The sequence below is a fragment of the Trifolium pratense genome, linkage group LG4, assembly GCF_020283565.1.
Source record: "Trifolium pratense cultivar HEN17-A07 linkage group LG4, ARS_RC_1.1, whole genome shotgun sequence".
In the NCBI taxonomy this organism is placed as follows: Eukaryota; Viridiplantae; Streptophyta; class Magnoliopsida; order Fabales; family Fabaceae; genus Trifolium; species Trifolium pratense.
The window spans coordinates 32,769,275-32,796,055 of NC_060062.1; the positions used below are offsets into that span (position 1 = coordinate 32,769,275).

A 26,781-nucleotide genomic window follows, 5' to 3' on the forward strand; every position below is an offset into this window, starting at 1 on the left:
GCAACTGGGTCGAATTTTTCTGCACTGGATCATATATTCTGAGATTTTGAGCAAGAACGAAGGCCTGATCCTGGAACAAAGGGTACAACTGCAACATCTTCAACACAATGGAGTCAAGAACCATGAAGTTGGAGATAGAAGCTGATCGGAGCACGATGAGGAGCTAAATTCTTCATCGAGGTAGGATCTAGGATAGCTTAGAATGTAGTGTTCTTATGTAATCTGATGTATTCGTGTGGAATTACTCTTGTAATAGTATTCATTTAATGCAATTCTGTGATTAATACTTTATGAATCTTGATCAGCTTTATAATGAACTTAGATTTGAATCACGTATGAGAATATTGATTTAATTTCTGAACTGATTGCATTAAGCACTTGAGTGTTTCCGGTCGAGAGATTGAAACATAGAGTGTAGCGAATGATTAACGCGTTTTTAAATACTTCGTAGTCGGTAGCTTACATCCGAGAGATCGGAGGAGTATCGACAACTGATAGGGTGAATTTTGACAAGAGATTGTGATTCGCCATATTGTTGATCTAGTTGTGAATACTTGAGTGATTCCATATGATATGTTAGAATGCATGTGATAAACTATAGACTAGGTGATTCCGATGATTCTACCTCACTTTTCTACCATTTGAACTAGCACATTTTCTTACCGTCAAACTACTCAACTAAACCCCTAAACATGTTTGTTAATTTCAATTATGTTCATAGACACAATTCCGTCGTATAACCGCGCAATCCCTGTGGATCGATATTCTTTTATTACTTTGACAATATTTATACACTTGCAAATTAGTAGTCATCAGCCATCATGTCTAATTCATATTTGAAACAAAAAGCACCATTTGTGCTTTGATTTCCATCTCTTGAAATTTTGTTCTACAAAATATATGTTGGATGGGGGATCTTATGAATTGTTATGCGCAGCGTTAATCGACATTGATTTCCTTAAAAAATAAATTGTTTTGTTGCTCTGTTCAGTGTTATGTATAAAAATGGGTATCTCAAAATCAAAATCCGTCATCATTGTAATTGAATGAGTCGTGGTTCCCACACGATTTCAATAGGTTTTAAATTCGAAGCAAGTGGTGTCGGCTGCCGGCGAATGATAACTCAGGCTCGTTAGAGAGGGAAGTGAGTGAGTTGGATAATAAGAGGAGTGGGTTATGGAAAACGAGTTAGAAGGAAGTGGGTGAGTCGTTGTTCTGACTTGTGAGTGACTGAGGTTCCGAATGAAAACTCAGGTATGTTAGAGTTTTTTTTATCATTAACCGGAATGAGCACGGACTTGATTTGACGTGGATAATATTAAAATTTCATTTGTCATGTTATTAGAGGTAAACAGTAGAACAGTACATAGGGTATTGTTTCTAAGTTTTACCCTAAATTTAATTACTATAAATTTTTTTACTAACTATCCTAAATACTCCTAATCAAAATTGTAATATTTATTAAAAAATATACACCGGATTATAATTTGTGAAAGTTGCAATGAACTTTGAATCATGGAACTATTTTAATAACTTCTCCAAAGCAGAGGAAGTATGCAATAAGTTTAGAGAAAATTAAACATGACAAACTGTTCAATAAAATACCCTACACTAAAATAAGGATTTTGCATTAGAGTATCTACTAAATTTTTCAGTAGCATTCTATAAAATATATGTTGCAAATTGAAGTACATCTACCTTTTGGTTATGGTATATAGTACATGATTTGAGATGAAAAGAAATGCATCTAGGAACAGAATTTGGGTCTTTCCAATTTCTGGGCAAATTTTTTGTTGTTTGAGTAAGTCAACTGCAAAACAGAGAGACTAAAATAAGATATGTGAAACACACGCGAAGAAAAGAAGGAAACAAAAGAACCCACAAGCACAAGAAACCTTGGGGCAACTGCGAAGCACTTCAACTACATTGTCCCAGTGATGAAAATCACAAAAGGATAAATCAAGGTGGATTAACTTCTGACATACAAGAATGCCTCAGAAATAGGAACTTGTCTCCTCGACCTCCGAAAGCGTCCACATCATCTACGGTTAAAAGTTAGTTCAATGCAAAAAAAAAAAAAAAAAAAGTTAGTTAGTTACACTATAAAAATGAACTTGAATACTATTAACATTAAAGGTAACATATATTTATAGTTAAAGTTTAGGCTAACATGGCTTAATCAGTAAAATGGTCCTTTAAAGACATTTTTGGTTTCAGATTGATTCCTTAAAGAAAAAAAGGTCCAAATAGGTCCCTTAAAGAAAAAAAGTCCGAAAAGGTCCCTTAAAGACCTCTTTTTAGGGACCAAACTGATTAACGGAGATGTCTTTAAGGGACCTATTCGGACTTTTTTATCTTTAAGGGACCTATTTGGACCTTTTTTTCTTCAAAGGACCAATCTGAAATCAAAAATGTCTTTAAGGGACCATTTTACTAATTAAGCCTAAAGTTTATGCAGTTAATTAAACACATTGATATTATATATATATATATATATATATATATATATATATATATATATATATATATATATATATATATATATATATATATATATATATATATATGCACTGTTTTTTTTTAAAAAAAATTAGTTTAAAGACCCGTGTATTTGCACGGGTCATTGACTTTTATTCGATATTTAAATTTTTCATTATATTATGGTAAAAAAATTGTAACGACCCAATTTTCATATTATTAGTTTTCGTGTGTTAAAATATTTTATTTAACGTGGCATTTTAATTAAGTTAATAACTTGAGTTATTTATCGAGTACTTTAGTTATTAAGCGAGTAGAGTGAGTTAACGTGTTATTGGGCCAAGCCAATTGGGCTTGAGGCCCAATGGGCCTTGTGTGTGTGAGGGGCGCCCATAAGGGCATAGTGAGGAAGAGAATTCATTTTCTCATGTTCTTGTGTTCTTGAGAGAAGAGAGGAGAGAGCTTGAGGAGCTAGGGCAAGAAGAAGAGCTAGGGATTCAAGAGCTTCGTCGTGTTTTCTTCGAATCCAGGTAAGAGAGTAGATTTCATATTCGTGGGTGACTCGAGGAAGGGGAGAATGTCGATTTCTCCTCACCCGAACTTCCTCCACCCCATTTTCATTTTAGTTTGGATGGATTTTCTTAATGGAAATCGATTCTAAGGTTCATAACATGTTTAACATGCTCTTATCATGATGTATGAATGAATCTAATGGTTAAAAACGAGATTTATAAAGGATTAAACTCAAGAACATTGTGTTCTTGAGTGTTTTGAGTAAAAGTGTTCAATCTTTACTTTTTCGATGTTTATGATGTAGATCTGAGAAATGAACTGTCCTTTTGTGTTTAGATATGCTTGTTGCACCTGAATATAAACTTATTTGGGGTTTATAACATGAAAAATGGGATTTTTGGGTGAATTGGTGTGGAAAACGCAGGTTTTGAACTGTCCTGACAGGAGGTGTTCGCTCAGCGAACGTGTGGCGAACAGCTCGCCACAGCTCGTTGCAGCTCGCCACGAGCAGGTGTCTCTCTGGCGTTGTTCGCGTAGGCTCGCTAAGCCTTCGCTCAGCGAATAGTTCGCTGAAGCTCGCCAATGCTCGCCATGAGCAGGTGACTTCCTGGTGAGGTTCGCCATGTCTCGCTGAGCCTTCGCTCAGCGAAGGCCTCTGCGACAGCAAATTGTTGTTGATGTTTATAAGTGTAATTAGGCACTTGTAACATGGATTTAAGGTATCCTAACATGCAATTAAGTGTTTGTAACCATGATTGATTGCTTGTTGATGAATAATGAATTGTTGTTGATTATGATTATGATGATGTTTATTTAAATGTCAAAGAAGTATATTAAGGTGTTAATCAACTTAATAAAGAAGGATATTAGGATTATGTTATTCTAATAAAGAAGTATATCGAATTATGTTATTCGATAAAGACGTATATTAAGGTATAGTGTTATCTTAATAAAGACGGAATGTTGGATAGTGTTCCACATTTATATATGACGAGCTTAATGCTAATTAAAATGATTGTGAGTGAATTCATGAAAAACATATACATGCATTCATGAATTGTTGTTGTATATTGGCTTGTCCAATAAAGACGGATATCGAACTATATTTGTTCGATAAAGACGAATATTAGAGGTGAGATACTCTAATAAAGACGATGGTACCACATGCATTAGTGGTGTCTGGAGGACATAGCATGAATGTGAAGCATTATATTGCATTAGGGATTATGTGTGCATTTTATGATAAATGATGTTTGACACATACTTGGTAAATGTTGATTGTTAATCCGTATGTGAGGAGCAGAGTCCGTCATGACTATAAAATGAACAACGCAGGGTCCGTCATGACCATAATCTGAACAATGTATTTGTGGTGTTAGATTACATTAGGAAGTTTATGTATATTCCTATTTGTAACTGAGTTATGTGATATTTGTGGATGTTTTGGTATTGTCCGAAACGACGTGAAACTATATGTTTGGTGTATTTTGGGGATGATTGATTATGTGATAAATGAAGTATATGCATGATATATGAATATGCATGAATGATGGTGATGTATATGTATAATGTATGATTATGCATGTTTTTATGAAGAAGTGTTTAAGTACCATTTACTTACACTTGTATGTTTTGAGTGTTGTCTAACTCTCTTTTATGTGTTATGTGCTGGACCGTTGGGGGTCCAGATTGACAGGTTTTTGTGGTATTCGATGTCGAGTCGTCGGTGAAGCTCTGCTCTGATTGTGACACGGGAAAGGGTTGTATTTAGACTATAGGGTCTTTATGACTTTCGATATTTATTTGTAAAACTATACATTTTGATAAATGATTATTTTGTATAAACACTGTTTTTACTAATTTAATTACATTAGTATTATTTTGATTGAAGAGTGTAATGCTCGAACCATGACTTTTATAATAACAAACTTTGATTTTCCGCCGCGTATTGTGAAGGAAGATTTTACTAAAGGTAGAAATATATAAATAATGGGTTTGGGTGTTACAAAAATTATTTAGAATAAAATATTTAAAAAATTATTATATACTAATATCTTGACTGATTATGAACAGTGTCTCATGGTGTTGTTCTTGCATGAGGAAAAAAGCTCCAAATTTGGATTCCAATTTCTGATTCTTGCATGTGAGGAGATTGGATATATGAACTTAGAAGATTATGGTTGTTGTTGTTATGATCTCGTGAGAGAGAGAAGAAGATTGGGGAGCAAATGACTTGTTTTGGTTTTATTCCATTTGCATGTGTAACCATTGGTCCAATATAAAGGTGAATGGGGGTGTGGAGAAAAGAGAGGGCTGGTAGAGAGATATGGAGGAGTGGTGAGAATCTCTGAAGCCCCAATACTTCAAAAATGACGAAGTATCGTGTTCGATACGTACTCGATACTGATATTCGTTTTGATACTTTCTGATACACGTATTGAAGAAGTATCGGCAAATTTTTTTTTTATCAGCAAATAATTTGATTAAAATACACCGCATCGTACAAGATGTACAATGAGGCAAAGAGTACAGTACAATCCCAAGGGGAATAGGGACGAAACAGAAAACATTACAAAAGTCACCAAGAAAAACAAGCCAGTACCTAATAACAAAGTGGATCAAAAGGCCAGTCCCTATGCTGAACCAGAAAAACAAGCAAAAATAGTATCGGTAATTAATATTATTTTTTTAAAAAAATATAACCGATACTTTTCCGATATGCATATCGGAAAAGTATCGGGCAATTAATGCTCTTTGATGATGGAAATGTAGGAGAAGAGACTGATACAATTCAAGTTTCATTTTAAGTATCGAATGTTAGAGTATGATGTTCTTTAAATCAATAAATCAACTACTATTTATTAACCCACAAAAAAAAAAACTACTTTCATAGTAATCCAAAACTCCCACATTCAGTGACCTTGAGAAATACAGTGTAAATTAAGATTATTTTTCCCATCGTACTGTCACCTTTTTATTTTATTTTTTGATAAATCGTTCTGTCACCTTTTTATTTCAACATGTTTCATAGCAATCCAAAACTGACACATTCAGTGACCTTGAAAAATAGAGTGTAAATTAAGATAGCTTTTCCCATCGTTCTCTCACCTTCTTGTTTCAGTCTGTTTCATAGTAATCTAAAACTCCCACATTCAGTGACCTTGAAAAATACAGTGTAAATTATTATCGCTTTTCTCATCATTCTCTCACCTTCTTGTTTCAACCTGTTTCATAGTAATCCAAAACTCCCAAATTCCATACCTTCCTTTGCTCACGTTCCCTATTTCAAGTTAAATCTCATCTCTCTATTGACCTTGCCCACATTCACTTTTTGCCACTTTTTTTTTGGTTAGAAATTAAATGTCATCGACCCTTGATATTGTACAACATTTTGATACGAAAAGTATTGTTAAAGTAATTGTCAGATGGTGATTCATATGCTCGTTGATTACTATTTGATCTTTCATTTAAGGTGAAATGTTGGGATACTGAAATTATCTAACTATAAATAGAATAGAACAATCCATTTCTTACTTTAAGGGTTTAGAATCAAAACTCTAAATTAAGAATTAAAAGTTAATTTCGTGTAATAAAAAAAGTTTATTTATATTAGTTTCTACTTTCTACGGTTATTTTAATTGACAAATTTCAACATAATTAATATAATTTTGTGGTTATTCATTAGTTTATGTCTGACACGACTTGAAAAACAATCAAAATTAATGTATTATCAAATAAATAAATAAATAAATGTCATCAAAGAAATATGATTTAAACGATAAAATTTAATCTCACAATAAGTTAGACAAAGAATTTAATCTAACTATTACAACATGAACTTAATTATAGAGATAGAGATACCCGCCTACCTGACCCGCTAGTGTACATAATAGAGATAGAGATACGTTTAAATATTTAATCTAATTATAGTTAAAAATAGTCTGTTTTTTAATATTTTAATTTAATGAAAAGTAAATTCATTCAAAAAATTCATTCAAAAATTAATTGATTTGACTACTTATACCTAACAATCACAAATTAAAAGCACTCAAAAAAGAATAACCAAACAGAGGCGATAAGGTTGCATCATGGGGTTTCTCGTGCTTCTTTCTCTCTTGTCAATCTTTATTCTATTCATCATCCATATACACAAAACAAAGAGTAGAACATCATCAATTCCACCACCAGGTCCTAAACCACTACCTATAATTGGAAATCTACACCAAATTGATCCTTCATTACCACATCACTCCTTATGGCAACTTTCCAAACACTATGGTCCTATCATGTCTTTGCACCTTGGCTATATCCCAACCTTAGTTGTTTCTTCATCAAAAATGGCCAAAGAAGTAATGCAAACCCATGACCTTAAATTTTCAAGTAGACCATCTTTACTAGGACTAAGAAAATTGTCTTACAATTGCTTAGATTTGGCTTTTGCACCTTATAGCCCTTACTGGAAAGAAATGAAAAAACATTGTGTTGTTAATCTCTTTAGCACTCAACGTGTTCATTCTTTTAGATCCATTAGAGAAAATGAAGTGGCCCAATTGATTCAAAAGTTGTCACAATATGATGGTGATGAAAAAGGTGTGAACTTGAGTGAAACAATGATGTCTTTCACAAATACACTTATATGTAAGATAGCTTTAGGAAAAAAATATTTTTTTGATTATGAGGAAGAAGTTGAATTGGGAAGTGAACAAAGGAGAAGTAGATTGAAAATTTTACTTAATGAAACTCAAGCTTTGTTAACTGAATTTTACTTTTCAGATCATTTTCCTTTGTTGGGTTGGGTTGATAGAATCAAAGGAACTCTTTGGAGGCTTGATAAAACTTTCAAGGAATTAGATTTGATATACCAACGAGTCATCGATGATCATATGGATAATTTAGGAAGGCCTAAAAGCAAGGAACAAGAAGTAGTTGATATTATTGATATATTATTGCAGATGATGAATGATCACTCACTTTCTTTTGAGCTCACTCTTGACCACATCAAAGCTTTGCTTATGGTATGAATCACATTCTTGTCTCATTAAAATCATTTGACCTCTAGTTTTTTTTTTTTTCCCACAAAAATTTGAATTTTGGTTCATTTGTGAGAAACTAGTCAATTCTGCTAAACCTATTAAAGAGCTATGAAATTGTACGGATTAATTAGTAGATTTCAGTGTAAATTCATGGAGGAATTTGTAATTTACTCCTCATATCATATGCAGTGATGAGATGTAGTGACTGCAAGGAACCAACCACTATAAAATAATATAATTCATGTAATTAATTGCAGAAGTATTATGTTTTACAATTTTAATGACTATGGCTATACATTAATTAGACTCACAAAATGATTAATTATCTGCCTAAAATTATTTTATATGGATTTGGATTGTGTGCAATGTGACTGCATGTAGTTATCCACATTTGGACCGTAATGTCGTTACAAAGCTTTATTATTTACACCACACATAATCGAAATAAGTTTTATATATGTTGTATTATTGTTATATTACTCAATTAGATAATTTGGGCTTCGGCCCTTGTAACAAAAAAAAAATTGAAAATTTGAGGTCAGAAAAATCATGTGAAATTTTTCAATTCATCTGTCTACATCTGCTACTTCAATAAATAAGATAAGGGTCATGCTAAACAGTGCCTCCGGGACACTAGTTAAGCATGATAAATATATTGATTAATAGTTAAGTTTATGCAGTTAAATAAACACATTGATCTATGCAGAACATCTTTATAGGAGGAACCGACACAAGTACAGCAACAGTGGTTTGGGCTATGACAGTATTGATGAACAATCCTAGAGTGATGAACAAGGTTCAAATGGAAATCAGAAACTTATATGAAAACAAAGATTTCATAAATGAAGATGATATTGAAAAGCTTCCTTATCTTAAATCAGTGGTCAAAGAGACATTGAGATTATTCCCTCCGACACCATTATTATTGCCAAGGGAAACTATACAAAACTGTAACATAGATGACTATGAGATTAAACCAAAAACTCTAGTGTATGTTAATGCATGGGCCATAGGAAGAGATCCTGAGAATTGGGAAGATCCTGAAGAGTTTTATCCTGAAAGATTCTTTATGAGTTCAGTTGATTTTGAAGGGAATAGTTTTGAGTTGATTCCGTTTGGAAGTGGAAGAAGAATGTGCCCAGGAATAAAAATGGGAGTGCGCACTGTTGAACTTTCACTTGCTAATCTTGTTCACTCTTTTGAATGGAAATTGCCTAATGGTTTTGATAAGGATCAAGTTTTGGATACACAAGTGAAACCAGGGATCATTATGCATAAGAAAATTGATCTTTATCTTGTTCCGAGGAAAAGGAAACAATAGTGTTTTGTACTATTGACACTATGTTCTTGCTTGCATCAAAGTTCTACTATTGGGTTACAAATTAACAAGTCTGGCCCGACCTATATGGTTGGGTTAATGGACCAACCCGGTCAATTTTATTTTAATTTTTCCTTTTATTCACTTTTTTTTATGCCGCTTTGATGTATTTGTTTCTCGCAATTATTAATTTTATTGAGATTCAATGCAAGTGTAAATAATTTTAAATCAACACTAAATATAAATTAAACTCTAGTTTGATTCATGTAAAAAATTTGAATAAATTTAATGAATAATAAACTTAATTAACATTTAAAATTTTTAGTTAAATATATCCCTTTTATTAAACTTAAATATTTAAATATATTTTTATAAATAAATAAACTTATTATAATTTTTTTGATAAATTAGTTAAGAGCATCTAGATATTTAAATAGAGATAGAAATCCAAACTCAGTTGCCACTCCTTCCTCATCCTCCGATATTGACCACTTAATAATCCGGCCTTATTGTTTAAAAAAAAAAAACCCGGCCTTAGCCGTGAGTATTTGAGCCCATATACACTTCATTGTTTGTGTCATGAGAGTTCCACAACTTAGCTAATTCTCTAGAACTTGAATTTGTTCTTTTAATTCATCGCGGTTGCTATGAATAACACACCGAAGCACATTGTTTGATACCCTAAGCCTTTTTGAGCCTAATGTATTTTTGTGATCTTTCCCAAGTTTTTGTGAAAAAGAAAAAAAAATGATTTTCTTGAAGTTTAGATTTCTTTTCTAATGATTTATGCACATCGCAAATCATTAAGTTTGGAGTTGCCTTTAAAATTAGCAACTCACTAAGATTAGGGTGGGTGTACTAGAGAATTTTGTAAAAAAAATTTGATAAAAAAAAAAACAAAGACAAAAGTTGAAAAGGAAATAAAGAGGTCAAAAAGTGTGCAAATATTTTTTTTTACTAAAATTAAACGATATTCATTCATTCAAATTTAAACAGTACATCGATGCAATACAAATTCAAATTCCTAAAAACAAAAAGGATGAATCTGCGAATAAACTCACAACATCCATGTTAACAGCAAATTACATAAGCCTATGAATATGACTATATTGAAGTGTCTGGAATGTCCATGTTTCCAGATATGTAGCGTTGATGACACAAAAGTTGACATTGAAATATGAATTTGCACTTGATCGAAACTAATCCTTCAACCCGAAACAAATGAACACCGCACAAAGATGGGATGACAAAATACACCGCACAACGGCGGGACAATACCGCACAAAGACAGGACAACAAAATACACAAAAACAAACAAATATGTGAAAATCACACTTATTTAATATAACGAGAAAGAAAAACAATTTGGAGGGGTGATTTTAGGTCAAGATATCACCCCTCTTTGGTAAACTAAGAAGAAGAAAAAGAAAAAGTGGTGACGGCTAGGGTTAGAAGAGTTGAGGAAAAAATGTGTTTAACTATAAGACAGCTAATTCACAACAAATCTGTAGCTAACCCTGTTTTAGTGGAGATTAGCTACGAATTAGTTACAAAAGCAGTTGTAGCTAATCCCGTATTTTCTTGTAGTTAAAGAATAAAGAAAAGTAAAAGAATTACACATAAACATTGATGATGAAAAGCTTCAACTCCAATGATTGTTGTTGTTGTTGAACAACAACTTCTCTCAAAGCTTAGCATAGTGTTTCTCTCAATTTCAATTAAAATTCTCATAACCCTAGCAAAACATGACTTTTTTGCTTAAATAAACCAAAATTTCGTAACAATATAGTACCTCAGCATGGCTGACATTAGTAATCGGGGCGCCTCGTGTAATAAAGTGGTGCCTAGGCGTGGATTTTAGGGTTTGGGCGAAAAACAACAAATTTAAATCTTTTCCATGGTTCGGATTGGTGGGGGTAACTAGGAGTGAATCCTATTTATTGGATCAAATCTAGGATGTGGAAACTCACACTGGGGGAGGGGATTGTTGGTTTCAAGTGTGAGTAATTAAATCCTACATCGAGTATGAATGGAAATTTTTGTATTTATCAAAGGAGATGACCCATATTAACCTAAAACGTTACGGTTTTGAGTGGAGATATATGACGTCTCTCTCTTGTTATCCTAGAGCTTTTGACCCGATGTTTTTCCGAACTTTTCTGAATAAGTGTCCAATAACACTTCCACAAAGTGCACCCATTGAATGCAAGAATCATTTTTCTTGAACAAGTGAATACAAGAATCAATTATTTTTTTTGAACAAGTGAATGCAACAATCATTGACCGGAAGAAATTAGATATATGTCTTATGGAAGCTATTATGTCCCTTAAAAGCAATAATAGACGAGAATGAAAAACTGAGTGGCATGTTGTAGTGTAAACTAAGATTTTATCAGATTTTGTTTTTTTTAAAAACTCAGTATTCGGTATTAGGACCGATAAATTCGAGGGGACCAATCCTACCACCCACATGTGGGGGACCCATTTAAAGCTAGAGGTTTTTGCTCTGTATGAACTAGCCCGCCGAATTTTGCACAAAAGGGAATCGAACCTGAGACCTTGAGAGTTGCATACTCCAAGACCCAAGCCAACACCACAAGTCCAACCCTTGCTCTAAGATTTTATCTGTTTCTAGTTTTTCTTTTTGCAGGTTTGGAGTGTTTGTTTTATCCTTGTGTAAAATATGGAATATATAAAAGTTGCAATGACCTTTGAATGATGGAACTATTTTAATATGGATGTTAGCTAAAGGAAATAAAAGTGAAAGTGGTGAATTGCCTCTATAATGCATCCTCTCATACAGTCATACCAAATATCTGAATTGATTTGATTCAGACTTTTTTGCTCTTAAACAAGCTCTCTTATGAATCTACAACATATACAATTGAAATATGACTTCTATCAAACTCAACAACATATACAATTGTTCTATAACTTCTCCAAAGCAGAGGAAGTATGCAATAAGTTTAGAGAAAAGTAAACCTGACAAACTGTTCAATAAAATTTCCTACACTAAAATAAGGATTTTGCATTAGAGTATCTACTAAATTTATCAGTACAAGTAGCTAAATGAAATTTTCTTGTAGGGAAGGGAGAAATTTGCAATTTCTAAAAAATAGTTTAGAGTAAGATATATAATAATATATTCATCCAAAAATAAAATATAAAGTGCATAGTTCTTCCACCACAATGAAAATTCAGCTAATTAAAAGCTTACAGTTGGGAGAAATCCTTGGACAAAGGGTTAATTCTTTTAAAGCATCCCGATTTCTCAAAGCACCAAATATATCCGTGACGATCTCCATGACTTCTAAAAGTGGCGCATTCCGTAAAATATATGTTGCAAATTGAAGTTCATCTACCATTTGGTTATAGTTTATCGTACATGATTTGAGGTGAGAAGAAATGCAACTAGGAACAGAATTTGGGTCTTTCCAATTTGAGTAATGTTATGAATCATGGAATCGAAGGGATAAAGATCATAGATGTCAGAAAGATAGAGTATATAAGAGTATTCATGAGGAAAATACCCATAAGAATTCATATTGAATGAATGTAGATTGATAAAAGAATGAGTAAAATGTACAATAGAGTGATTTATTTATAGAGCTACTTGGAGTAACTAACTCTCTAACTAACTTTATAATCTTCTAACCAACTTGGTAACCTACCAACTAACTCTAGTTGATTAACTAAGGATCTATATTCTTAACAGCCTCCCTCAAACTCAACATTGGAAAATTTACCAATTTGAGTTTGAATTACAATTATTCTCCAAGTTTGTGTGAAAATTGCAATCTAAAATTGCATTGCTGCAAACATCATGATGAACCAACCAGGTCAACCAACTTCAAGTCCAAAAAGCTGCTCCTTTAGCAAAATCCACATAAGGCTTTTGTAAGAATCTCTTTCATGACCATCAATGCTGACAGATGCTAGGCAACTCAAAAGGAGCAGTCTTATAACTCCAATAAGCTGATACAACCATATTCAAAGAATATTCAAACCAGTCCTTTGCCCATGCTCTAACACTAGCTCAAAACTTTGTATGGTGTAGTATGTATCAAATACCGACAATCAATCATCAGTATGTAGGAGAAATGGATCGACTAGAATGAATATCAGAAGACCAAATAGTATTGTGCCTTAAGCAGATAGGCATAAAACATGGCAATAAACCACTAATATGAAACTGAGAAAGAGGATAAAGCTAAGATCCACAGCCAAATCAAACCAGCAACAGTTACAGCATACATTCAACATTCCATAGTGTAATTTTCTATGCAACCAAATCCCAAAACAATTTCTCCAACAAATATGTATTCACTCACTAACTAAATGGAATGAAACCCAAGTTGATCAGCAAGAATGGACAGGTAACATGGAGCACAAACTAACATATACCAAGAGGATTTGATGTACGTGAAGCCATAACCAACTAACCATCAAACAAGCTTGAACAATGTTGCAGAACCAAAACTTCTATATTGTAATAGCCTCCCTCAAACTCATAGTAAGAGAATTCTTGGTATGAGTTTGGATTTTGGAATACAAAGCCCAAACATAAAATGACAAGAACATCAGAAGTATAAGCTTCTAGTAAATCAACACAAAATCCATTGAATTGAGCCTCTATGAGATCAATATTCATTTAGTAAAATTCAGTAGGGGAAGCACTAATTAACTTGTTGCTGATGTATGATGCATTTATCCAAAACTTGAAACAACACAGTAGCAGTGTATGACAACCTATGGCACCGTAATTGTTGAGTAAAGCACCACAGAAAATTGATTCAAAAGAGAATAATGCTTCTGGATTCTCGAAGCTATAATTCTCCGTCATCTTCTTCCCATGCTCTATCAATCTCAGTTGAATCTTGATCTTATTTCCAAGAACAACCTCACCATGAATCAACTCAAATAGCAAGAATATTGTGTCGGCTCTATCTAAAATTCCCTTATACCGCAAAATCAACGGCGAACGGAAATCATGGTGATTGCCGCCGGGATCGAAGACGAAAACACAAAAAGTGAAATATATCGAAATGAACTTTGACAGAAAAGAGAGCGTAACAGAACTGTAAATCATTGCCATAGTTCCACCGGGATCAAAAACAGTGATGCATAAAACACGATAGGGAAAAAAGAAAGTGATGCTCTTCGAAGGCAGTAGCAAATCAGAAAGTAGTTCACCTTTCTTGCCGTTCAGATCGTGATCTTGCGAGAATCGGACGTTTCCGTCGTGTTGACGCTCGACCTTGATTGGAGAAGAGAACGCTTGTACACCGGATTGATTCTGCAATTTCTGGCCGACTGCAGAAAGTACCAACTCAGTTTCGAAATCCTTCGAATGCTTGTCTTCTTCCGAAACGGTGATCAAGTGATCGACATCACAGCAAGAATCACCAAGAAAACAACGTATCTCCCCAATCATGATGGAGCATCCATCAAAATCTGGTGTAATTGAAGGAATAGAAACCGGAATAATTGGACTTGCGAAGCTGCCAAAAAGAATTGAATTTTGTGAAGTTGAAGACTCCAAATTTTGAGTAGAAGTGTTGAGAATTTCAACATCGACGGATTCATCTTCTTCACAACTTTCAGAATCGTAAGCGGAAGCGCAATCTTCGTCTTCATCCCTCGGGTATCGCTCTGATACCATGTTATGAATCATGGAATCGAAGGGATAAAGATCATAGATGTCAGCAAGATAGAATGCATAAGAGTATTCATGAGGAAAATACCCATAAGAATTCATATTGAATGAATGTAGATTGATAAAAGAATGAGTAAAATGTACAATAGAGTGATTTATTTAAAGAGCTACTTGGAGTAACTAACTCCCTAACTAACTTTATAATCTTCTAACCAACTTGGTAACCTATCAACTAACTCTAGTTGATTAACTAAGGATCTATATTCTTAACAAGTAAGTTAACTGCAAAACAGGGAGACCAAAATAAGATATATGAAACACACGCGAAGAAAAGAACGAACCAAAACAACCCACAAACAGAAGAAACCTTATTGAAAGAAAGAATTTGAAGCTTGGGGCAACTGTGAAGCACTTCAACTACATTGTCCCGGTGATGAAATTCACTAAAGGATAAATCAAGATGGATTAAGTTCTGACATACAAGAATGCCTCTGAAACGTTTTGATGAGTTGGGTGGAAAGCAAGACTGTATCTACAAAGCCACAAAAGCGAAGGAAGGTGTCTAAGTCTACAGAATGAACCGAGCCATGGTAGTAAAAGCAAGTTTGGTTGGAAGAAAAGAGAGTACGTGACAGAGTAACTCATCAGGTAAATCGCTGATCCTATCAACAGGCGATAAGTTCTCCATCATCAGGTGTGTGCCGAGGAAGCTGGTGCCGGCCCTTATAGGATTTATTAGAGTTGGAAACGAATTTTTGTGTTATGCTGCTAAACCTAGGTGGATACGGCACTAATTAGAAATGATATATAAACACAATTTTTAGAAACAAACTAGACAAATATACACCTTTTTATTTTTTAAATAATATAATGTACTTTATAGATTTGCGTGCGCACTTATTCCCTCTTGTATTAATACGATGTCAAATACGTGTCAATCAAATTTGTGTTTAAATAACACAGCTCCTCTCATGACGTTGACTTGAGTGGTAAATAGGATTTGTTATTTTGTTATGGATTTTTCAAGCTAGATAGATACGGTATAGTCTTGTCACTACAAGAAAAAAGGTACTTTGCGACAGTCGAAATTGCAATTTGCAACGGTTGAAACTGTCGTAATTGTACATCTGCGACAGTTAGCGAACCGTTGCTGATTTGTGTGTCGCAAGAGAACTTTGCAACAGTTTTGAAAACCGTCGTTACAACAGTTTCAAACTGTCGCAATGTTTTTTTTCCACGTAAGACTGAATTTAATAGCAGAACTTGCAACGGTTTCAAAACCTTCGCAAACTGTTTTTTTTTTTTAAAAAATATAATAATTTAAAACATTTTAGTGGCTTATTAAATAACAAATACATATTCATACAAGAGTAAAGAAATTAAAATGCACAAATATATAAATATAAATAACTTAATCTCATTTATATAATTCATTCAGTAGTGATAACATCCATACATCAAAAAATTAATTAAAGTACTTGAAGTTCCCAACGAAAAAAAAATCAATGTAGTTCAAACATTGAAAAACTAAAACATAAACATTAGTATAGTGGTTAAACATACAAAACATTATGGCAAAATAAGTTCTTAAAATATCTAAACATTTCCTAGTTATTGATGTTGCTTCATAATCCTTAATTAGTGCTACCATCTTCTTGACTCTTCTTATTCGGTTACCTAGAAAAACATAACTATTAGGATACTTAAAAAAACGAATGGACTCAATCATCAAAAACCCCAGACCTATAGCACACACAGAAATGACAATAAATAAGGGCAACAAAATTAAGCTCCGTCTGGAACCACATCTCCCACTGCACCTGGAGCCATTGATTGAAGATAGTGATGCTGTGGTAGCAAACAACTTTCGCGTTGCCTCACGGTGGTCTCGCAGAGGGTTCGCATTCAGACTTCAGAAACAGAACTGTGAAGCAACCAGAAACATAGTGAGAAGCACAAAAACCAGAAACTTATGCAGCAGCAACAGCAAGAACATACTATAAGTAACAGAAAATAAACAAAGAGAAATTAAAATCGAAAAAATCACAAACGCGTGATTCGCATAATTCAAATTCCGAAACCGATAATTAGTTCGAATATGAAACCCTAAGATTGCGAAATTGAAGGAATAATATGGAATTGATTAAACCTTCGTGCTGAACGGATTGACGCTGGCCTTGAGGTGTACGATTAGCTACGGTATGATTTAGGGGTTTCAAAGAGATCGAAGAAGACGATTTAGGGATTTAGGGATTTAGGGTTTCAAAGAGAAGAATTTTATGTGTTTGCTGTGATTTGGGATTTAGGGATTTGGGATTTAGGGATTTCAAAGAGTTTTATGCCATGATTTGGGATTTCGAAGTCACACAATTTGGGATTTGTGGGACAAAGACGAAGAAGACGAAGTCACTGCGTTTCGCGAAGTCACTGCGTTTGGATGAAAACGAACGCATGTGTATGAATGAATTGAATGAAAAGAACATAGCATAATTCTAAGTTAAGAGATTTAACTACCGTGGAAAACCACATCAGTAGTGAAATCCGATTAAAACAAATTTCAACGTAATTACAACATTACCACCGTGTCTACTTTTCACTACTGATTTAAGAAAACCAGTAGTGAAATCCCTTGTCTATGAACTTTTCACTACTGGTATTCAAATATCAGTAGTGGAATCCTTTGGTCAAATGTGTTTCACTACTGGTATTCACATACCAGTAGTGGAATCCCTTATCCAAAAGTCATTTTTCTACTAGTGCAATCACAATCACAAGTTCTTCGTTTTCACCTAAAACTGTTCAAATTACTCGTTCAATCTTCAGATTCAAACTCGCGTGTGAGTAACGAAAGCACAAGATTCAGATTTTTCGTTCGATCTTCGTTTGATCTTCCTTCAGATTCAACCTTCTTCTTACCCTAAGTTATTCAATCTTCGTCTTCACCCTAAGATTAAGATTCGAATTCGTTCGTTTCAATCTAAGCTTCAGATTCAAACAACTCGTTTGTTCAAAGTAAGCTTCAAATTCTCCTCAAATTCTTCAATTAACCTTCAAAATCAACTTCAGGTTCAGTTTCTCACTTCGTTACTGTTGAATTTTTTACTTATTGTTCCAATTTTTTCATCATATGGTAGATTAATAAATTGGTAATTAGGTATATGAAAGTTATCTATTCATTTGTTATATGTTTTGATTGAGTATGAAGAATTAGGCATTTAAAATTTATGAGAATTAGGTATTTGAAATTTATACACTTTTTGTTGTATTTTTTGATTGAGTATAAAGAATTAGGTATTTCAAGCTTCTTATATGAACAGAGCTAATATTTGACAATATTCCATTAGCATCATCTAAAAGAATAAAATGATTAATTCCGTTAGTACCGAGCTTCTCAGTATCGCAGTAAATAGGCCTTAAATTCCTTTTCCAATTATCTACACTACAACATTTTAGGCCTACAGCAACGCCTTAATTTTGGGATGTAAAAAAACCGTTCTCATAGAGTGTCAAAGGCAATGGAGTTCGTAAACCGTTGTGATAGTATATATATTTTCGCTAACTATACGCAACATTGGAAAACCGTTGGTCAAATTTGATTCTTCTCTTCTACCAGGTTTGATTCTTCTCTAATGTATTCCTCATGTTATTGCTATTTGTCTCTTCAGGGCTGTTTTTCTCTTATATATTCTTATTTTAAGAACTTATGACTTGCTCATTTATGCCTATTATTCCATGGTCCTACTTATTTGTTAAGAAGGGCTTCAATTAACTGCAGTTTTGATGTTTGATTGATAAAGAAGAATAGACAAATATATATAGCATTGGTTTTCCTTTTCATAATCGAAAGGAATTTTCACACACATACATATGCCACTTTGTGTTTTCTTGTCATGTTTCTTTTTCTTTAATGTAGTCAGAAATTTAATAAGTGTTGGATTTCCAGAGCCAAATCTCCAAATTGAACAAATATTGCTCTCATCATATATGTGGAATACCTCATTGATATAAATATATAACCATATATGTTCAATTTGAAGAGGAAGGTGTTTTTTATTAAGAAAAGATTCCAATGGTTAATATTGCAGATTCTATTATATTTTGTTTTTTATAACTATTGATTGAACAAAACACTTTAGATATGAAAACAAAGTAACAAGACTTTAGATATGAAAACTATTGATTGAACATGTACATGGATTTTGTCATGTGACATGTTATATAGCTAGATTTTAGAGGGGATGTTTAGCATTTGAGTTGTTTGGGCCTGTTTTTGTGTTTTTTTTGCTTATTTGTTTCTTGCTAGGCTAAGAGGCAATGTAGTTCTTGTGTGATTTATGGGTTGATTATAAGAATTATTAGTTTGAGAGTAACTCTATTTATTCTCTTATAAATTTTAATTTGTTGGTTGGAACTCTTTCTTCTAAAGGTTGGCAAATGTTTGCCCAATGATGACAATGCACAAACGTAGCACTATAACATTGGCATGTAAATCCCTTAATCATTATATCAATAGTTAAATTTAGTTTGAAATTGAATGACCCTTTTTGTTTATGACTGGTATTAGCAGAGTGAAACTTGCTGTATTATTTTATGTATAAGGTATATACACTAGTGCAGAAAGGGGTTTCCACTACTGGCCAAAGGGACTTTCCACTACTGGCCGTGGCCAGTAGTAAATGCAGGCGTCGTTGTAAGTATGTACTTTCCACGTCGGGTCTTTTAATACCCGTCGTGGTATGTAAATTTCTTCTTTAATTATTATTTAAAATTATGGACTTTCCACGTCGGTTTTTCCAATTACCCGTAGTGGTATGTATGGGATTCCACGTCGGTTATAATGAATACCAGTAGTGGTATGTATGGTTTCAATTTTTTTTAATATAAATCATGGGGATTCCACTACGGGTATTTACACATATCCGTAGTGGTATGTATGGTTTCCAGTTTTTTTTTAAAGAAATGGGGATTCCACTACGGGTCATTACCTTTACCCGTAGTGGTATGCTTAGTTTTCACGTCTATTTATTATAAATATCAGTAGTGGTATGTTAGTTTTATTTTATTTTATTTTTTTCGTTTTTTTGTAGCTTCCTGTGCATTAATTATATCGTCTACACTTTTCCGGCGCAGAAATTATACAACATAATTTCAAGTCACTGGTAGCTAATAACGCACAACAAAATTACTAGTAGCTAATAACGCACAAGAAAATTGACATAATTCCGAATATTATTTTCCACAAGTCATTGTCAATTCCTAATTAACAAGCTAACAAAGTTACATTCAACACATTAAAAGTCAATACTTAACATTATCACTAATTAATTCCAAGTCTAATTCCAAGCAGACAACCCATTAATATGAAAAGCCAAAACTCTATCCATAAAACCAACTAATTTACCACCAATGAAAACAACAGGAAGCTAGCAGAGTTTCATACTCCACAAGTAGCAGAGTTTCATACTCTACAAGCAGCAGAGTTTCATCATCCTTCTCCTCCTCTTAGTGTTCTACTCCTCTGTTGAAGTTGAAGCATCAGGACTCTGGTCAGCACTCCTAGCCTTTCCCATCAGAATATCAAGCTACACAAAGCAGTAATATCAAATAATCACTTACATGTTATTAGCAAATTGAACAATTAAGTGATAATCTATAGATCATAGGAAAATGAAAGATGTACAAACCGCAAAAATTAGTATGGGCTCAGAAAATCATTAACAAGAAAAGAATCAAAATTAATACTTATAACTACAATGCAATAATACAATTTCTACTTCATGAACAAGAAAATCATTAACAAGAAGAAACAAGAAGAAAATCAATAAACCAATACTAATAGATAGTTTATGGAGAACAAATCATCATAACACAAGTACTAACCCAAGGACCAAATATCTGATTTAGAACCATAAGGTATATCAGCAAGGAGCTCAGGGCACATGTAGCTAGGAGTTCCCACAACCTACATTACAAGAAAATGATTAATTGATGATTAAATGTAATCAATATCAGGAAGGTAGATTCATTCACGCATTACACATTTCTTACAGAGGAAGCAAGATCATCAGAAGTCAACATTTTGGCAAGTCCAAAATCACCTGCTTCATCATTGATCACTTGTAAGCAAAATTTCAATGATCTATACCTTACTTAAAGAACCATAGAATAACTTACCGAGACGTATGTCACGATCTTTCGTCAAGAAGATATTTGAACAATGATGGAATCATGTGATTTTCTCATTAGTATATAGCTTAATAAGATTTAGTTGGAAAAAGAAATACCCCTTCTGTGTACAAAGATAAATCTATGACGAACCTTGACATCACGATGAAGAATGTGATTCATGTGCAGGTAGTCAAGTGCCATTAGAAGTTGAACGAGCCATCTGCAAAGTTTCTGAAAACAAATTTTCCTTTTCAGAATTTAAATGCAATAATTCAAATGATATCCTTATTCTTGTCAAGAATTAAAATATCAGCAATGAGAAAAAAGAAAAGAAAAAAAAATAACCTCCTCCGGAAACAGAACACCGTTAGTCTTCTTTATAGCTTCCGCCCTGGGTTACATAATAATGTATTTCAAATATTTTCAAACTCCAATTTACAAAAGCTGAAAGAAAATCGAACTATAAAATGCACCACATTAGAAGGCAGAGAAAATAGACTTACATATCTCCACCCTCACAATAACCTATAATAATGCAGACATAGCAACCATGAGAAGGAAGAAGCCAAAGATCAATACTTGAAACATCTCAAAAGTTTTTATGATTAAAAAAAGAAAGACCTTCCAGCCAATCTTACAATTGAAGCTTGTTTCAGCAAGCTTATAGTAGAAGCCATTCTTATTCTTATAATTAACCAAAAGATGGAAGACATGTAAACAATAAGAAAGAACAAAAGGTAAGGTAGGCTCCATTCTCACATATCTACATAATCAAAACACATAAATTAAAAAAAGCAATACTAATAATGATATACATGATATCATACATCGTAATTTAAGGAAGAAGAACAAAAGGTAAGGTAGGCTCCATTCTCACTTTTTCTTCTCATGTTTATGTCTCACAAGAAGTGCAGAACCAAAAGCACCTTTTCCAATTTGCTATATTTTAGAAGAAACTGCCCAAGGTAACCAACAGTAAAGCACCCTTCAATCCAGAATATGATAAACTGAGAAATATAGAAACCGCTTCTTGTTTACAATATGACATCCTCCCAACATTAACATAAGGGTAACAAATAAAGTTACAACTCAACAAGATTTAGGCAAGCATTAAGGCCCTGTTTGGATAAACCACTCAATTAACCGCTTATGCTATAAGCCTATAAGTAAGCACTTTCATATAAGTACTTATGCATAAACTATTTCGATAACAAAAGACAAAATAAAGTCAAACTATTTTCAAAGTTATAAACTGTTTTCATAAGTTATCTTAGAGAGCCTATGAAAATAAGCTGAAAATAAGTTATGATATTTAGTTGTTTCGATTAGCTCACTCAAACGGTATCACAAGTGTTCATACAAGTAGATAAGCTAAAACAAGTCAATTCAATCAGACCCTACATATAATTCTAGTTGATAGTGTGATTAGTTCATGATATATTCATCTTAGACAGATTCATGCGCAGTAAGCCATAAAGTGAGAAAGAACTTACAGCTTTAGCAACAGTAATCCAATGGAAAGAACGGAAGAAATCATCATTCTGAGAAGGAACATAGTCATGGTTCCAATACGTAATATCATTAAACGTAGCACTAGTCTCCCAAGAATCAGAGCTTTCACCGGATTTTTTAGACGAATTTTTCTTTCCCAGAACAAAACCTACATAACATAGCAATCATCACAATCATATTCAGAAAGAAGACTTTAAAAGAAAGTGAGAAAAATGAGATACGAACCAGAGTAGTTAGGAGGAAGAGGAAGAGTAGTAACCTTCGAGTAACCTTCTCCGACGACGCCGGTGGGTTTAGGTTTGAAATAGTGAGAAACTTCGGTGGGACCGTCGTGCTTGATACAGCAGGGAAGTAGATGAACACGGCCGCTCAGATCCTCAATGCCGTCTCGCTTTAGATCTATCGTCGCCTCACCGCCCTTTTCCATTGCTTTAGATCTAGGGTTTGGAGAATGAAACCGAATCAAAACGAATGAAAACGAAGAGATTGGAGAATGATTGAAGAAATTGGGAATGATTGGATTCAATGAAGATGGCGATTCAATGGAAATTGGGATTTTTAGGGATTTGGCGATTTGGGAATGAAGATACGCGTTCTCGTTTTTGGCTTCGCGTAAGGGATGAATGAAGAATGAGAATGAATAAATTAATAACACTAATAGGGATTCCACTACGGGTGAATCCTAGATCGGTAGTGAAATACAATTAAAACAAATTTTGATGTAATTACAACATTGCCACCCTGTCTACTTTTCACTACTGATTTAAGAAAGCCAGTAGTGAAATCCCTTGTCTATGAACTTTTCACTACCGGTATTAAAATATCAGTAGTGGAATCCTTTAGTCAAATGTATTTCACTACTGGTATTCACATACCAGTAGTGGTATCTCTAAACCAAAAGTCATTTTTCTACTAGTGATATCATGACAGATCTTATAAATTTGGCCTCAAAATGCTATCTAAAACCATGTTTTGTTGTACAGAACTGGATTTAAGGAGGACAAGAATTTCCAAGTTGTTTAAATTTTGTAATAGCCGACTATTATCATGTCACTTAGTATCTGGGATCTGCTGCATTTAATAAAGCTATGCAAGCTCATGATCTGCACACAGGTGTTGATGTTTGTATTAAAATTATAAAGAACAACAAGGATTTCTTTGATGGCCTTGATGAGATCAAACTTCTCAAGTATGTCAATAAGCATGTTCCTGGAGACAGTATCACATTTTGCAATTATATAATTATTTCCATTATAGAGTAACTGATTCTGGATGAGATCAAAGCCTTGACGACTAATCTTATTCACATTGTTGCATTTTACTCTCAATCAATTGTGTTTGTGGCTATGCCAATTTTTAATACTTTCACAATTATGTTAATATTTTGGGAAGATTTGAATTACATTATGAGGTAAAAAAAGAAGGAAATTCCAAAAAAAAAAAAAAGGAAAAGAACAAATAATTGCATGAAAAAGAGGCCAGAATTTTTTTTTATAAAAAAGATATATATTGCGACGGTTTCCAACCGCCGCTAGAGAGATATATAGAGGGACGGTAGTTCAAAACCTCCGCGAAATAGTTCAAAAATTGCAGCTCTGTTTTTGCGTATGACGACGGTTTTAACCGACGCAAAATTGTTTACGACGGTTTGTGTGGCAGTTGACAAAATTGTCGCAATATAAGGTGACGACGCCAGGATTTGCAGCCATTGGACAACCGTCGCGATGTGGTGTTGCGGCGGTTCATAACCGCCGCTAATAGCCTCTAGAACCGTCGCAAAATTCAATTTTTTTTGTAGTGTATGTATCTATAATCTATAGGTACCTAAGTACACATACACACGTGCATTAAAAAAAAATTACACATGCATATGTGCCCGTTATCTATATTTTTCCTAAAAATAAATCGATAAATGTTGAAGTACAAAAGTAAGTATTTTTATCGTCTCCACAGGGACTGATGTGATATCGATGTCGTTCAACTATTAATATAACTTTAAGTAAAGTGATTGAAAGTGTTTTTTTGTGACAAAGTACGAAAATATGGTGATGGTGAAGAAATGATCGAAATCACAAAGAGATAAGTTTGCTGGGATTAGATTTCATTAACTCATTCATTTGTATTTCCCTAATCAGTTATATAGATTTTAGTCATCTACCAATATTATCACTTATTGTTCGTCGTACGTTTCCGTGTCCAGATAACGCCGAGATGTCTATTATACCTATTAACCTCTGATGTCTCGGATGATCAATCAATATAATAGCATTAAGATCCAATACTTTGAGTGAATATTAAACCTAAATCTATCTCTAGAATTTAGAGCTCAATAGATATAATCATGGTTCTTAGATTCAAAAGGTATATGTCTATAACAATTCAAATCTAAAGATAAAACATTGAAATCAAAGATAATATCAACATTAATAGGACTCACAAGGTAAATACATATATAGAAGATAAATACAAAACACCATGATCAAGATAAATACATATTAATAGAGTAAATTACATCTAGTCCCAACAAAAGAGAGATTAGCTATTCATTTTCATGATAGTTTTATAAAAGATAAGAAGAAAAGAGAGATGAACACACATCAATGATAATTTCCCAACAAGAGTTGTAGATCCACCCTCAAATCTCTTTGATTCTGGCTCCTGGAGTCTCTCTCTGCTTCTGGACGTGTTTTTGAGTGGTTGAAAGTGAATGGGATATGAAAAAATGAAGTCTGATGACCTTTTATAAGTGACAGAAAAGTGGATCTTCGCTTAGCGACAGAGGTTTTCTTCGCCCTGAAGTACTCTTTAACCGCCACAGCTTCGCTGGCTCTCGCTACAGCTCGCTCAGCGACGCCCTCTCGCTATCCCTCGCTATCTCTTGCTACAGCTCATCCTGCCACTGACTTGACTCGCTATCCCTCGCTCAGCGACGACACTGATTTTTCTGCATTTTCTGACAGTTTGCGTCGCTTTGTCTGTCGCTTTGACATCGCTTAGCCAACAACTCATACTCAAAATCTTGATTTCTTCATTCCAAATTTCATTAAATCCAAATTTTCCTACAAAAAGTGTTGGAATTAGATAGAAATAGCAAAAATAACTATTTTTTTCATTAAAACTAATATTTACAATTAGGTGGGTTTTTATATGAAATTATTTTTAAAATAAGTCAATAAGTGCTTAAAATATATATGTAAAATTACCAATTTTTGGCACTTATCAATAAATCATAAAATATCATATAATTTTATTAGAATTAAAAAATATTCAAACATTTTAATGTTGAATAAAATTATGAACAAAATTATTACTAATATCATGCTAACGTTCATATCATGTTTTAAATAAATATGTTTATTAAAATTGTGTAATATAGTTTAATAATATTATATTATATATATATATATATATATATATATATATATATATATATATATGGGGGCTGCTAACTTAGACCCAGTTGGGTCTAAGTTAGCAAGGTGCATCTTTTCAGTTGGACCAAAATACTCATTCTTTTTAATTAATTAACCAAATTACCATCAATGGACGCGGATACAGTGTCGCGCGCGTACCGCAGTACCATGGTTACAGGCCGTTGATTTCCATCAGACAGCCAAGATCTGATCTCATCAAGACTGTCTGATCAATCAGACAGCCCAGATCATCCGAATCCATCAGATTCCAGCGCGTGCACCACACTGGATTACACCCTGGAGAGAGAAGAATCTACTTTTTAAAAGCAGGACACGTGTCGCTGTCTGATTGGCTGGGCGTGATTTTTTTCCATTTAATACTTTGAACTCAATTATTTCGTTGTAAATTAATTTTTTATTTATATTTTTTATACCAAAATTCATAATTTTTTTTTCTCTACAAATAGAGACTTGGTTCGTTTGATTTGGACACAGAAAAAAAAACCCAATTTTTCACTACCTTAATCTCATTTTTCACTACCTTACATCAACTCACTGAAACCATTCTACCAGCAAAATGGTTTCAGATTACAACTCTCTGAAACCATTGTACCAGATAAATGGTTTCAGAAGCAAACACAATTAATAAATTACTCACTGAAACCATTCTACCAGTAAAATGGTTTCAGA

At 33.5% G+C, this 26,781-nt stretch overlaps 2 protein-coding genes and 1 long non-coding RNA gene across 4 annotated transcripts; 1 reads left to right on the forward strand and 2 right to left on the reverse strand.

Annotated features, from left to right (window-relative positions):
* Nucleotides 1-7,037: 7,037 nt before the first annotated feature.
* LOC123923141 (cytochrome P450 71A1-like) lies at nucleotides 7,038-9,616 on the forward strand. Of its 2 annotated transcripts, XM_045975803.1 has the most exons (3): nucleotides 7,038-7,581; nucleotides 7,765-8,006; nucleotides 8,731-9,569. In XM_045975803.1, the coding sequence occupies exons 1-3, from the start codon at nucleotides 7,080-7,082 to the stop codon at nucleotides 9,343-9,345; spliced, it is 1,359 nt and encodes a 452-aa protein (XP_045831759.1). In that variant the 5' UTR covers nucleotides 7,038-7,079; the 3' UTR covers nucleotides 9,346-9,569. The 2 variants fall into 2 exon arrangements, with proteins under 2 accessions (XP_045831759.1, XP_045831758.1); XM_045975802.1 differs by having other exon boundaries at nucleotides 7,038-8,006; nucleotides 8,731-9,616.
* Nucleotides 9,617-16,492: 6,876 nt separating this feature from the next.
* Nucleotides 16,493-17,436, reverse strand: LOC123923147. Its single transcript, XR_006814285.1, has 2 exons — nucleotides 16,819-17,436; nucleotides 16,493-16,675 (listed from the first exon to the last, which is right to left on the reverse strand). It is a non-coding gene; the product is annotated as an uncharacterized LOC123923147 (long non-coding RNA).
* A 2,758-nt stretch (nucleotides 17,437-20,194) lies between these two features.
* LOC123923144 (serine/threonine-protein kinase Nek1-like) lies at nucleotides 20,195-23,305 on the reverse strand. Its single transcript, XM_045975809.1, has 9 exons — nucleotides 22,904-23,305; nucleotides 22,660-22,826; nucleotides 21,670-21,716; nucleotides 21,512-21,557; nucleotides 21,317-21,397; nucleotides 21,173-21,215; nucleotides 21,047-21,096; nucleotides 20,879-20,960; nucleotides 20,195-20,580 (listed from the first exon to the last, which is right to left on the reverse strand). Exons 1-9 carry the CDS (start codon nucleotides 23,103-23,105, stop codon nucleotides 20,576-20,578), a joined length of 723 nt encoding a protein of 240 aa, XP_045831765.1. The 5' UTR covers nucleotides 23,106-23,305; the 3' UTR covers nucleotides 20,195-20,575.
* Nucleotides 23,306-26,781: the final 3,476 nt, after the last annotated feature.